General features: G+C 50.9%; 2 protein-coding genes across 2 annotated transcripts in view; one reads left to right on the top strand and one right to left on the bottom strand.

Annotated features, from left to right (window-relative positions):
• The window catches only part of Sowaha (sosondowah ankyrin repeat domain family member A), a 2,429-nt gene extending 699 nt beyond the window's left edge, over positions 1 to 1,730 (top strand). Inside the window, exons 2-3 of the mRNA XM_013030902.1 lie at positions 3 to 538; positions 668 to 1,730. Of these exons, the coding sequence (XP_012886356.1) occupies positions 3 to 538; positions 668 to 1,730 (1,599 nt within the window). The remainder of the gene's footprint in view (positions 1 to 2; positions 539 to 667) is intronic.
• Positions 1,731 to 11,477: 9,747 nt separating this feature from the next.
• The window catches only part of Shroom1 (shroom family member 1), a 5,174-nt gene continuing 1,856 nt past the window's right edge, over positions 11,478 to 14,795 (bottom strand). Inside the window, exons 2-5 of the mRNA XM_013030901.1 lie at positions 13,329 to 13,892; positions 13,075 to 13,219; positions 12,477 to 12,749; positions 11,478 to 12,371 (exon numbers count right to left, since the gene is read on the bottom strand). Coding sequence (XP_012886355.1) covers positions 12,039 to 12,371; positions 12,477 to 12,749; positions 13,075 to 13,219; positions 13,329 to 13,892 — 1,315 coding nt within the window. The 3' untranslated portion in view covers positions 11,478 to 12,038. The remainder of the gene's footprint in view (positions 12,372 to 12,476; positions 12,750 to 13,074; positions 13,220 to 13,328; positions 13,893 to 14,795) is intronic.

Below are 14,795 nucleotides of genomic sequence, written 5' to 3'. Positions count from 1 at the left end.
AGGTGCGGGACTCGGAGCTGCTGAGCCGCTTCCGGCCGCTGCTGGAGGCCGGGGACCCGCGCGGCCGCGCCGCCCGCAGGGACCGCTTCAAGCAGTTCGTCAACGACGTGGCCGTGGTGAAGGAACTCGACGGCGTCAAGTTCGTGGTGCTGAGAAAGAAACCGCGACACCCGCCAGGCCCGCAGCCCCCGCTCCCGCACACCCCGGGGGGCCCCGCGCCCACCGCCTCGTGCACCCCACCGGGGGATCCCGAGGAGGAAGGAGCCCCATCTTCCATCTCGGGGACCCCGCCGTCCGAGCCACAGGACCCCCCGGGGGCTGCCGAGCCCACCACGGCGGAGCTGTCGGAAGAACCGGCCCAGCCGTCCGGGGGACCCGCCGATCCGCGGGATCGCGCGTCAGGAGCAGCCCGGCCCTCGGAGGAACCGCCTGCCGACGTGGCCCCCGCCACCTGCGCACCCTCCTCGGAGGCTCCAGATCCGGAGCCCGAGCCGAGGATCGCGAATCCAGATCCGGAGCCCGGGCCGAGGATCGCGAATCCAGATCCGGAGCCCGAGCCGAGGATCGCGAATCCAGATCCGGAGCCCGGGCCGAGGATCGCGAGTCCAGATCCGGAGCCCGGGTCGAGGATCGCGAAAGGATCCCCGCCGCCGCCCCGGCCCCGCGCGCCGCCACAGCCGCCCAAACCCTGCATGCTGCCGGTGCGCTGCTGCGTCCCGGGCCCCGCCGCGCTGCGCGTGCTGCGGGCGGACGAACAGAGTCTGCGCCGGCAGCTGTCGGAAGAACGGAGCCCGCGGAGCTCCCCGCTGCTCCTGCGGAGGCTCTCGGTGGAGGAATCCGGCCTGGGGTTGGGCCTGGGTCCCGGCCGTTCCCCTCACCTGCGACGCCTGTCACGCGCCGGCCCGCGTCTCCTGAGCCCGGATCTGGAGGAGATGCCCGCCGCGCCCTCCTCCGCGTGCGCGCCGCCGTCCGCCGTGCCGCTGGAACCCGCCGAGCACGAGTGGCTCGTGCGCACCGCCGGCGGCCGCTGGACCCACCAGTTGCACGGGCTGCTGCTGCGGGATAGCGGCCTGGCGGCCAAACGCGACTTCACGTCGGGTTACACCGCCCTGCACTGGGCCGCCAAGAGCGGCGACCGCGAGATGGCGCTGCAGCTGGTGGAGGTGGCGCGGCGCGGGGGCGCGCGCGTGGACGTGAACGCGCGCTCGCACGGCGGCTACACGCCGCTGCACCTGGCCGCGCTGCACGGCCACGAGGACGCCGCCGTGCTGCTGGTGGTGAGCCTGGGCGCGCAGGTGCACGTGCGCGACCACAGCGGACGCCGCCCCTACCAGTACCTGCGGCCCGGCGCCTCGTACGCACTGCGTCGTCTCCTAGGCGACCCCGGCCTGCGTGACGCCACCGAGCCCGACGCCAGCGGGGGCAGCGGCGGCGGCGGCGGCGGCGGCCCCTTAGCCGCGCGCCATCCCGTGCAGGTGGCCGCTACCATCCTCGGCTCCACCACCAGTGCGTTTCTGGGGGTCCTGGCGGATGATCTGATGCTCCAGGATTTGGCCCGTGGCTTGAGGAAATCGAGTTCTTTCAGTAAGTTTTGGGGAGCCTCACCGATGGCTCCCCGGAAAAAGACAAAGATCCGAGGCGGCCTTGCGACGTTCTCGGAAGCCTCACGTCGATCCGTTACGATGGGGCACTTGGCTGGTTTAATGCCCAGTCTGCCCCCTTCGACCTGAAAGTTCTTTGCTGGGGGGGGGGTGTGGAGGAGGGGTCCTTGGAGGAGATTGGCCTGGTTGATCTAACTAACCCAGGGGCCTGGCCCAAGATTTGGGGGCTCAACACACTGGCAGCCTTCGGCGCCCCCCATTCCCCCCACACCTCTCCCCACCTTGTTTCTACCTTTGTGGGCTGCACCCGGCTTCACCCAGTTGGATCTGCACCAGTACCTTCGGTCTGATCTGTCTCCAGAGATGGTAATTCAGAGATCTCAGGAGGAGGAGGCTTCTGGGAAGTGACTCAAGGAGTTCAGGCTTGAACTCTGGAGGAAACTTGAAGTTAGGGGGGGGGTTCAAAGGTTAAGGGGCAACAGCTGGTCTGGGCCCCCACCATGAGTTTACTAGCTGGCTCTGCAGTCTAGGACACCCCCAAGTCAGAACTGCAGTAGCCGCAGGGAGAGTCTCTTTTTAAGATGTTGGCTGGTTTGTCAACTTTCTAATAGGGGGTGGTTTTGTAGTTTGATGCTTTTATTCTGGGTTGGTTTTTTTTTCTGTTAATTGAAAAAAATGAGGTAAAGCAACTTTCATAATAAACCTTTTGAGTATTTTTTCCCCCTCTTTCCCATTTTTAGGCAAAGTGCTCAGACGTTTTCAGTCTTTGGCTAAATATTTTGGATACTATGTGAAAAAGTGGAAAGAATTAAGATCTAATGAAAATTAGTGCCCAACCAACCAAACTTTTTTAAAAAAAGTTTATCTACCTCATTTTTAGACAAACAAGATTCTGGGGAATCTAAAACACAGAATAACCGTGTGACCCTTCTGAATGTAACCAATTTCAATCATGCTGTGAATGCTGAATGGTAGGAAGCAAGTGTATCTTGGGAATAAAAGTGATTTTCATAAAGAGAAAAGAGACATTTGGGCAAATACTCTTCCGACCATGGTGAAATGTATACGTGTTTGGCCTTAGAGGGTGGCTATTTCGATTTGGCTTGAATATTTACATTCTAAAATTGTGCTTTACCAGTGAAATACACTTTTGTGTCATGCTGCTGAATATGTTTTTCACATCTGGTTGAGTCTTTCAGTGTAATGGGGAAAAAAAATTAACACAAGGCAAAAAAACAAAAAACCAAACCTCATTAAGTAGTAATTGATATATTTAAGATATAATTTTGTATGAATGTTTTGAACAAAAAGTCATCTGTGATATCTATTTTTAAAAACTATAAATAGGAAATGGAGAATCTTTGCTCAGTGATTTTAGGTATATGGATCAACATCTCTGGATGTTTGTTCCTATCTGCATTTTCAGAATGTTTGTGAGTATTGCCTGATTTGGGCCTAGTATAATGATATTGGCATTTATTTTTCTGTTCTGAAGATGTCGAATCCAGACAAAGATGTAGACTGTACATGCTTAACCAACTTTTTCTATCATGTGGTGATGATATTCTGCTTTTGAAAATTCGGTTTGCATGTCAAATTTATTTTTGTGGCACCAGATTTCTGTCCTCAATATATGTTAGTGAGGCCTTTGAAATGCTTAAAGGCAATCATTCATGGAATGTTTTAATTTAAGCATTGAAATAAACAGTCCCTTATTTTATTCAGCTTTTGCTACTGTATTTTTTTGTTATGTAATTTCTTAATATGTTCCCCTTTCCTTCTAATTTAGTATATATCCATTATGGTAAGAATGTTTCCCAGGGTGCTGGTGGTTCATACCTGTAATCCTAGCTACTCAGGAGGCCGAGATCTGAGGATCCCAGTTCAAAGCCAGCCTGGGCAGGAAAGTCCGTGAGACTCTCATCTCCAATAAACCACCAGAAAACGGGAAGAGGTGCTGTGGCTCAAGTGGTAGAATGCTCACCTTGAGCTGAAGAGCTGAGGGATAGTGCCCAGGCCCAGAGTTCAAGCCCCACTATCGACATAAAAAGAAAGAATGTTTCATTGCGACATTTCCACACTCATGTGCAGGGTTTCCTAGTCACCTTTCCTCCTGGATCACTTTCTCTTACTATACTCCACCCCATTCGTGTGTGTGTGTGTGTGTGTGTGTGTGTGTGTGTGTGTGTTGGTAGTGGGGCTTGAATTCCTAGGCCTCCAATTCTTGCCTGGCTTTTTGCACTCATGGCTGGTGCTCTACCACTTGAACCATATCTCCACTTCCAGCTTTTTGTTGGCTAATTGGAGTGTCATGGACTTTTCTGCCTGGGCTGGCTTTGAACTACAGTTCTGAAATCAATCTCAGCCTCCTGAGGATGTAGAATTATAGGTGTGAGCCATTGGCACCCACCTCATTGTCAATTTCAACACTATTTTCATATATGCAAATAAACCAGATAAACCTGATCCTATTCATCCTCATTCGATTTACTTGGTTAACCCTCTTCTTGGTATCTCCTTCACCTTTTGCTGCAATTTCCCCCTGCCTCTTCAAGCCTCCTTCAGAATTTGGATCTCTTCTCTCTCTCTCTCTTTTGTCATTTGTGGGGCTTGAACACAGGACCTGGGCACTGTCCTTGAGCCTCTTTGTGCTCAAGGCTAGCACTCTTTGAGCCACAGCACCATTTCTGTTTTTTTGAGTGGTTAATTGGGGTTAAGAATCTGCCCGGGCTGGCTTTGAATCGTGATCCTCAGAATTCAGCCTTCTGAGTAGCTAGGATTATAGGCATGAGCCACCACCAGTGCCTGGCTGGATTTCTCTTAAAGTAAGAGGAAAAAAAAGTAATATGACCGCCAAGAACTGTAGATAAATGTAGGCTCTGATGTGACCCTTCCTTAGAACTCTAGCTAGTCTGCATAAATTACTTTAACATGTTGATGAAACCTTCTTCCTCCGCAGAAAAATTCTAGGAAGCAATCATTGTAGCAATTGAAATGGCTGAAGAGCTAGAAGACAGTATGAAATATTGGAGATTCCTTATTGGAGAGGCCTGACTGAGACAAGATGACAAAGGTCACAGACAATTCCCGTTTTGCCTTGAGACAGACGAAATCTAAAATAATAACTGATATTTATTGTGCATCAAGAGTTGCCAGAAGAATCTTGGCATACCTGTAATTCTAGCTTCTCAGGAGGCTGAGATCTGAGGATCATGGATCCAAGGTAACCCAGGCAGGAAAGTCTGTGAGACTCTTATCTCCAATTAACCATTGGAAAACTGGAAGTGGCATTGTCTTGAGCAAAGAGCTCTGGGACAGCACTCAAGCCCTGAGTTCAAGCCCCAGGGATCATTTCTGTTTGCCCAAATTGATAACATGTTCTGAGTATCTTAAATAAGGGATATATTGCTGGATGCTGGTGGCTCACGCCTGTAATCCTAGCTACTCAGGAGGCTGAGATCTGAGGACCGCGGTTCCAAGCCAGCCCGGGCAGGAGAGACCGTGAGACTCCTATCTCCAATAAACCACCAGGAAACCGGAAGTGGTGCTGTAGCTCAAGTGGTAGAGCGCTCGCCTTGAGCTGAAGGGCTGAGGGACAGCGCCCAGGCCCAGAGTTCAAGCCCCAGGACTGGTACACACACAAAAAAAAGTGTACTATAGAGTGGAGGGATCAGACAGGATGGAAGGAATGACTGAACAGGAATCATGTTAAATTGGAACCCCTTGTACAACCTTTTGAAGCTCGGGGGAAAAAATTAAAAATAAAACAGAATATTCTTTATTTTACCTATAGGTAAAATAGAACTTTTGCCAAGTATTTAGCATCGCTATACATAAAACACAGGTGTTAGAAACCACTGCTGTTTCCTAGAAAGCCAAGACTCTCTGAACCGGTAAAGTAAGTCAGTAGAAAATTACAGTTAGAGCCGGGCACTAGTGGCTCATGCCTATAATCCTAGCTACTCAGGAGGCTGAGATCTGAGGATCTCGATTCAAAGCCAGCCCAGACAGGAAAATCCATGAGACTCATCTTCACTAAACCACCAGAAAACCAGAAGTGGCGCTGTGGCTCAAGTGGTAGAGCGCTAGCCTTGAGCTGAAGAGCTCAGGGACAGGGCTCAGGATCAGAGTTCAAGTTCCACAACCAAAAAAAAAAAAAAAATTACAGTTAGGCATGCTTATGGAAAGTGTTCCAAGAGCCATATATTAAATTTCACAAAAGAAAGAATTGCAATGTGTGTCAGTGGGCACATCTGGCAAAGAGTATACCCAGCACTGACACATTCACTTCAAAGGCAGTTAGAGTGGTTAAGTTTGTCACGAGAATGACTCGTTTTAATGCAAGAGAAGTTAATTGTTCACGGAGATGGGTCTGAGTCATAACCACAGTAAACTTCTTAATAAAGTTTTATATTCCCTTTCATGGATGTGGGAGAGATTTTTCAGCAAACCCCGCTCGTCTCATGGAGACCCAGGGCATAGGAAATGTACCCGTCAGCTGTGTTAATGAAGGATCTGCCGGGCATAGCTCTAAATGCTTTGAAATTATTAACAAATCTTATATAATCACTTTGTTGTTGGTTGGGGCTTGATCTCAAGGCCTGGGTGCTATCCCTGAACTTTATTGCTCAAGGCAAGCGCTTGAGCCACAGCACCACTTCCAGTTTTCTGATGGTTAATTGGAGATAAGAGTCTCACAGACTTTCCAACTGGGTTGGCTTTGAACTGTGATACTTCGCTCTCAGCCTCCTGAGTAGCTAGGATTATAGGCATGAGCCACCAGTGCATGGCAAATGTTACATAATCTTAGTGTCTGGCTTTGTGTGTGTGCCAGTACTGGGACTTGAACTCAATGGCTCAATGGAATGGGCACTGTCCTTTAGCTGTTGCACCCAAAGCTGGTGCTCTACCACTTGAGCCACACCTCTGCTTCCAGTTTTTTGCTGGTTAATTGGAGATAAGAGTCTCATGAACTTTCCTGCCTAGTCTGGCTTTGAACACTGATCCTCGCACCTCAGCCTCATGAATAGCTAGAATTACAGGCATGAGCTACTTGGTACCTAGCAACAATGTCTTTTTAAATTTTTTTTAAAAAATTTGCCAGTCCTGGGGCTTGAGCTCAGGGCCTAGGCACTATCCCTGAGCTTCTTTGGCTCGAGGCTAGCATCTACCACTTTGAGCCACAGCGCCACTTCTGGACTTTTCTGTGTATGTGGTACTGAGGAATGGAACCCAGGGCTTCATGCATGCTAGGCAACTAGTCTACCACTGAGCCACCTTCCCAGCCAACAATGTCTTTCTTAACCCACATACTTCTAGCACCTCTGCTCCACATTTAAGACCAATACTGCACCATTCACCTGGGGACCCGGGGAGGGGGCCCCCCACCCAGGAACCATATTCTTCTTCCTTTAGACTTCTGGGCAATTTCCTGACCATTTTAAATGGCTCTCAATTAACCTTTGGGCTTAAGGTACTGGACTCAAGTCCAGAACTGCCGCACCTCAGGACTTGAACCCGTGATGAAAGGTTGGCTTGGTGGTGAGCCAGCCTGCTACATGAGAAGGAGTTTTCCCCGCGGATTGAAATATCCAAGACAACAGATGCACACTCATGGTGACCCCCTGGGGTAAGCAAGGCTGAGACTCTTAACCTAGAGGAGGTGTGTGTGTGTGCGTGTGTGCGTGTGTGCGTGCGTGCGTGCATGCGTGCGTGCGCGCGCTGGTCCTGGACCTTGAACTCATGCCTGGGTGCTGTCTTTGAGCTTTTTCTGCTCAAAGCTAATGCTCTACCACTTGAGCCACAGCTCCACTTCCAGCATTTTTTTTTTCTATTTTGGTGGTTAATTGGAGATAACAGTCTCACAGAGTTTCTTGCCCTAGCTGGCTTTGAACCATGATCCTCAGATCCTCAGCCTCTTCCTAAGTAGCTAGGATTACAGGTGTGAGCCACCAGTGCCCCGCCACTCAAGAGTGGGTCTTGCGAGGGCTTCTTTATACCAAGTGTGCCTCTTTCCTCCTCACGCCCCCCCCCAAAATTCCCATTCACCCCTTTTCTTCAAACAGTCTCCAACTGCATGTGGCCTCAATTTCGGCTCCAGCTTCTGATCTACATCTGAATGAACAAAACAGCCTGGCAATTGGTGCCAGCCAAGGATCTCTGAGCTTTTCTGCCAAGCTGATCGCGCGCCTGGGTACACAGTGTGCCCAGCGGGGTATTGGAGAAAGACTGCGCACGGCCTGAAGGTAAAAAGTACATGAATTAAAAAAAAAAAAAAAAAAAGTCCATGAATTCAATCCTTATTAGGAAGAGCAGCGCGGGGGCGGGACAAGTGCCTCTGCCTGTTGCCTAGCAACAACCCCATCACGAAGCCAACCTCCCCGCCTCTCCAGCCCAGGGCACCGCCTCAAGGCCTCCTGGGGGGAAGGCACCACAGGGATGAACCCAAGAGGACAGAGGAGCGGAACACACCCCAAGAGGGCCCCCCCTCCACCCTCTTTTCTACTCTAGGAAACTATGCAAGATTTTATTGTACTAGGGAGGCTCGGGACATCCCTCTCTTTCCTACCTTCCCCTACATTTCTCATTAGCCAGCAACTTTCCAAGGCAGGCCTACTGGCCATGGAAATTGAGCCAGACCACACACACACACACACACACACACACACACCCCGGGTGGCTAGCTAGCCAGTATTACTGGCCATGGAAATTGAGCCAGACCACACACACACACACACACACACACACACACACACACACACCCCGGGTAGCTAGCTAGCCAGTATTTCCAACAGACGCAAAAATAAAATAAAGTTCAGCTCAAGCTTCCAAGTCCAGCATGGGGCCCTGTTCAGCAAAGCCAAGGCCCTGTGGCTAGCCCAGAGGAAGCACCAGATGGCCAGGCTGTGGGTGGTGATCAGGTGTCACCTCAAAGAGAACAGTGCCCTCTGCTGGTAGCATCCTGCAGGGTCAAGTCACTGGCTTTCAGCGGGTCATCTGAGTGCCAATCAATCCACCCAGAACATCTTTAGCGTGGGTGAGTTTAAGGAATGATGGAAAGGGACAGAAGGGGGCGGGGGGCAGGAAGGAAGGCAGACAAGGCTCAAAAGACTGGTTCAGGAAGAAAGTAACCCTACATTAGGGTTCTTTCCCCACTCTGACAAGGTGGACCAGAGAAACTTCTTATTTCTTCAGAGGGAGTTGGGGGGGGCGTGGAAATAATCTAACTGAAAACCAAAGTTTAGTTTTATGGGAGAATGGCTGACACCCACTACTTCACCCCCAACTCAAGCTGGCTCACTCTGTTTGAAATGTTACCATCTACCCTCAGAGGATGTTAAAAAGGAGTTTCTAAGAATATCCTAATGGGAGAATGCAAGGCTGGGGGAGGGGGTGGAGCAGGCAGAGGCAAAAAGGGAGAAATGAATCGTTTTGATCCAGAATGGGCTTCCAAGGGCTTCTATGGCTGAGGAACTGGGAATCCGGGCACCGCCTGCAGCGTTCAAAGGAAAGAAGGAAAGCATAATGTTAGAACCCGCAATGGCTCTGCAGGAACCCCATATGTTTTCTATTTTAAAGAGGGGGGAAAAAAGGGAAAAAGGCACAATGTGAGCATTGTTCTTTTCTCAATGGCATGACTGTTAGAACTCATGCTTTGGGTATGAATGCAACCATTGAAAATCCCCAATCAGTTACACTAAGTGACAACAAGCCCCGAAGCAGAGATTTCTCACTTGGGGGGTCAGTTGGCTTTACACACACACACACACCTTTTAATAGGCCCCACTGCCAAAAGTAACCAGAACCATTGCAAAACAATATTCTTTTTTGTTGTTGTATTGTGCTGGTCCTGGGCCTTGAACTCAGTGCCTGGGCACTGTCCCCGAGGATTTTTGTTTTGTTTTGTTTTGTCCTAAAGACTAGTACTCTACTACCTGAGCCATAGCTCAACTTCAGACTTTTTTTTTTTTTTTTAGTGGTTCCTTGGAAATAAGAGGTCTCATGGACTTCCCTTCCAGGGCCAGCTTGGAACTGCGATCCTCATATTTCAGCTTCCTGAGTACTAGGATCGTAGGTGCCCAGCTTCAAACAATATTCTTGTCCTTGTTGCCACCAACAATACTGATGCAGATTTTCACATGGACACCTAAAAACATGACTTCACGTCCATAGGGCTGATAGACAAATGGAGGGGGTGTTTGTTCTGATCACCCCAAGATCAGCCTCTCTGGTGTACAGGACATTGCAGCTGTTTCCGGGTTCACAGCCCCCCCGTGCAAGGTCTCTGGGCATCCACCCTCAGCAGCCTTTCTCAGGCCAGCAATCAGTGCAATTTCTGAAGAACTGGATAAACTCAGTTTGGCTTGTTAGGGACTGTGTGTGTGTGTGTGTTACTAGGGATTGAACTCATAGCTTCGTGCTTGCTAAGCAAATGCATTATTGTGTGAACTATGGTTCCAACTTGGATTTGATTTGGAGAATGGGGTGTGTGGCTCACTAGGTTATACAGTGTGGCCTAGGTTATACTGGAATTTACAGTATTGAGCAAATTCCTCCACCTCTGCTTCCAAAGTATTGGGACTACAGGACCTACCCAAGCTACTGTCTCACTTCAAGACTTAAAAGCAGAGTTCCCATAAACTGAAAAATAGGTACAGCTAGGCACAAATGGCTTTTTTTTTTGCTGGTCATGGGGCCTGAACTCTGGGCCAGGGCGCTGTCTCTCAGCTCTTCAGGACAAGGCTAGTGCTCTACCACTCGAGCCACAGCACCACTTCTGGCTTTTTCTGCTTATGTGGTGCTGAGGAATCAAACCCAGGGCTTCTTGCATGCAAGGCAAGTGCTCTACCACTGAACCACCTTCCCAGCCCCCCAGATGGCTATAATTCTATCATTTTAGCTGCTCAGGAGCCTGAGATCTAAGTGTGAAGTTTCAGAGTCAAACAAGGTAGACAAATAGACAAGACTCTGATGTCCAAAATAATCAGCAAAAAAAAAAGCCAGAAGTGGAGACTTGGCTCAAGTGGTAAAGTGCCAGCCATGATTGGATACAGAAAAGAAAGCTAAGTGAGAGCTTTAGGACCTGAGTCCAAGCCCCAATAAGGGAAAAAAAAGAAAAAGAAAAAGGTACCATATACACAGAAAAAGCCAGAAGTGGTGCTGTGGCTCCAGTGGTAGAGTGCTAGCCTTGAGCAAAAGCAGCTCAGGGATATTGCCCAGGCCCTGAGTCCAAGCCCCAGGTCTGGAAAGAAAGGGGAAAAAAAGAAAGAACAGAAAAGAGAAAATAGGCAAGTGCTTTGCTGCCTAAAGCCCCTCACAGATGTCCAAAATAGTTCTCTATATAGGGTCATTCATTCTAATTACATTATCACAATTTAGTTTGGGATTGGAGATATAGCTCAGTAGAAAAGTGCTCTCCTATCACGTGTAAGGCCCTGAGTTCAATCCCCAGCACCACAGAGAATCAAAAACTGAGTTCCTGAAGTTCAGGGCTTATTTAAACCCACCAAGGAGATCTGGACAGAGCCTTAGGCTTTGTTCAGTAGTGAAGGTGGCATTGGGAGAATGATTGATCACTGTGACAGGGCAATTGGGGACCAGCCTCCCCAAGTCTCTTCTCTTTCCAAGCTGGGTTCTCCAGAATCTTCGTAGACATTTCCAGCCTGGCTTAGCATTCTGCTTAGTCCCTCTTCTGTGTGTAAGTGATACAACTGCTCTTAGAAATTTTTATTGAGGAAGTGGCGCTGTGGCTCAAGCGGTAGAGCGCTCGCCTTGAGCTGAAGAACACAGCAGGGGCAACGCCCAGGCCGAGTTCAAGCCCCACGACCAACCAAAAAAAAAAAAAAAAAGAAATTTTTATTAAAAAAAAATAATAAAAGGCCATTCTGCACCTTAAGCGGAAATGCTCCTTGGACTTGATTCCTTTCCCAAAAGCTTAATAGACGCTCCCCTCCCCCCCCCAACCTGCCCCCATCACAAAAATTGAAATACTGCAGGGTTTCTTTGTTGTTCTTTTGCTTTTTGCCAGTACTAGAGCTTGAAATCAGGGCCGGGGCACTCTCTTTAGCTTTTATTGCTTAGGACCGGTACTCTACCACTTGAGCCACCCCTCTGTTTCCAGCTTTTTTTGCTGGTTAATTGGAGATTCAGAGTCTCACAGACTTTTCCACCCAAGGTTTGGATTTTGAACCCAATTCCTCACATCTCGGCCTCTCGAGTAGCTAGGAGGATATGCTTGCACTCAGTGCCTGGCTAATACTGCAGGTTTCCCAGATCCAGGAGTTAAATTCCCCAATACTCCCCCAAGACTTGGACAAAGGCCAGGGGAGACCTGGAAGAAGGAGCATTCTGGGAAAGCCAGGTCTCCCTGTAGGGACAAATCAGGCAATAAACCAGCATGGATCCGGTGTGGCTGAGCCCCATCCCCACTCCCTGGAACTAGACAGGGGAAGCAGGAAAGGGCTTGGCAGGGGACAAACAGGACCCCGGGGGCCAGGATGGCCTGGGACAAAGGGGACGATGGCCAAGGTCAATTCTGATGGCGTCCAACTGGTCTTGCAGAAGGCGGACGCACTCATCTAGACTGCGCTGCTGGGCCAGGATGGCGGCCTTGCCTGCCAGCAGGGCACCATAGGCACTCAGCTCCTCCGTGGGCAGTGCCTGCCCCAGCACCTCGCGCAGGGCACGCTCGCGCCGGGCCACGTGATCCTTCAGCTCCTTAGCATCTTCCTGCTGGCGCTGTAAAAGCCTCAGCCGCTGCAACAAAGAGGCCTAGAAGCACACGCAGAAAACATGGGGTGTGCCACCTTGCCAGGGCCTACAAGATGGCAGGCCCCACCCCGTCCCGATCGCCACCCCCCCCAAGCTTTACTATACCCGCTCTTCTGGAGCGCCAGCGGAGCCCAACCTGTCCATGGCACAATGCACGCGGGTCAGGCGACAGCCTAGCAGCAACAGGAGGCCAAGCACGCGTTCCAGGTCAGCCAGGAACCGGGTGAACCGCTCCAGGTCCCGGGGTGCACAGGTACGGCTCACCGCAGCCTCCAGGTCTTCCCTTCGTCTAGCCCAAGCTCGGGCCAGTCCGTGTAGTCTTTCCTGCTCTGCCTGCAGGTCCACCAGCATCTTTTGGAGTAGGCTGGCCAGCTCCACCTGGAGGGAGTATCTCTAAACTCTCTGCCCTGATTTTAGGGCTCTTCCTCCTCCCCTCCCTACCTAGTCTTCTAGTCTCCCCCTGCCCCCCCATATCCCCTCCCACACTCACTTGCTTTTTGTGTCAGTGGTGGGGCTTGAACTCTGGGCCTGGGCGCTGTCCCTCAGCTCTTCAGCTCAAGGCTAACACTCTACCACTTGAACCACAGAGCCATTTCTAGCTCTTTTCTGCTTAGGTGGTGCTGAGGAATTGAACCCAGGGCTTCATGCATATGAAGCAAGCACTCTACCACTGAGCCACCTTCCCAGTCCCTCCCACACTCACTTTCTTGGCCTGGATGTTGTATTTGGATTCAGGACCTAACCCTAGGCCACATGGCTGATCAGGTACGAAAGACGAGGTGGAGTTTTCCTGTCTCGTGGCCTCCTGAGAAGCTGGCAGATGCCGGGTAAGGTTGCCCGCGTGGCATCTGTGGGCCAAATCACAGCTGCCTGAGTTGTATGATCTCCTCCCTCTCCCCTCCCCTTTCCCCGCCCTTGGAAAGCCTGAGTCCCTGAGTCCCCATGCCTCTCACTCACCCTGGCTCAGAAGCACCCTCGGTCTCTTCTCCAACCTCCTCCCAACACGCTGGCCTCATGGCAGCCCAGATCTCTGGTAAAGGAATCAACCCATCCAGCAGACCCAGGGGTGGCTCTGGGCTGGACTGGGAGGTAAAAGTGTCACTCAGAGAGGGGTCCAGTCTGGCTAGCTCTTGAACCAGTTCCTGGAGATGCGGACTAGGCCATGGTGGCTGGCCAGGACCCCTGGCCAGGGTAGTGTGGTGAGGTGAGCCTGGAAGATCATTACCTGAAGGTTCCAGGACATCAACTGGGGAGGGTTTGAGGGGGCCATTTTCTGCAGTTGCAGGGGGGTCAGAGGTCAGTAGTCCAGGAGGGTCAATGGTTGGGGTGTCACCGTTTGCAGCTTCCGGGGGGCTACAGCTTGTGGGTCTAAAGACACCCACAGAGGCATCCACCTGCTGCCAGCAGTCATCTGCGCCTACAATCTGGAGACAGGGATGGAGGGTGCGCTCTTCAGGAACTGTAGCCTGGCTAGCTCTGTGACTCAAGCCATTTCCATACTGCTGGTCAGGGGCATGCGCACTGGAAACAGAGGAGACAGCGAATGAGAAAAAGCTCAAGCCTCAGGTAAGTAGTGGCTTTTCTGTTTCCTTCCTTCCTTCCTTCCATCCTTCCTTCTTTTTTGTTGGTCATGGGGATTGTATTCAAGGCCTGGGCATTGTCCCTGAGCTTTTCTGCTCTAGGCTAACCTTCTACCACTTTGAGCCACAGCTCCACTTCCAGTTTTCCTGTCGTTAACTGGAGAGAAGAATCTCATGGACTTGCCTGCCCAAGATGGCTTCAAACCACCATCCTCCGATCTCAGCCTCCTGTGTTGCTAGGATTATAGGCGTACACCAACAGCATCTGGTTAAGGGGTGACTCTTCAAAAGCCACCTGTCCCCACCCTCAACTCCACTCTGTCTCATCCCTAGGTTTTCCAAGCTCCAGTCAAGAAGCATTTTCTTTTTCTCATACCAGTCCTGGGACTTGAACTCAGGGCCTGGGTGATGTTCCTGAGCTTCTTTTGCTCAAAGCTAGCACTGTACCACTTGAACCACAGCTCCACATCTGGCTTTTTTTGGGGAGGGGCGGGGGGATGGGCATAGTTTATTGGAAATAAGAGTCTCATGGACTTTCCTGCCCAGGCTAGCTTTGAATTGCAATCCTCAGATCTCAGCCTCTTGAGTAGCTAGGATTAAAGGCATGAGCCTCAGAGCCCAGCTCTCAGGTAGCATTTTCTAGATATGAATGTGTGAAAGCAATGTCTCACTTGGCTTAGAAGGAAGAGGGAGGGACTGGGAAGGTGGCTCAGTGGTAGAGCGCTTGCCTCTCATGCATGAGGCCCCGGGTTCGATTCCTCAGCACCACATAAGCAGAAAAAGCCAGAAGTGGTGCTGTGGCTCAAGTGGTAGAGCGCTAGCCTTGAGCTGAAGAGCTGAGGGA

This window comes from Dipodomys ordii, unplaced genomic scaffold (assembly GCF_000151885.1).
Source record: "Dipodomys ordii isolate 6190 unplaced genomic scaffold, Dord_2.0 Scaffold135, whole genome shotgun sequence".
Classification (NCBI taxonomy): Eukaryota; Metazoa; Chordata; class Mammalia; order Rodentia; family Heteromyidae; genus Dipodomys; species Dipodomys ordii.
Note: the sequence above shows the minus strand (reverse complement) of the source record. Positions and strands in the feature narration are given on the sequence as shown.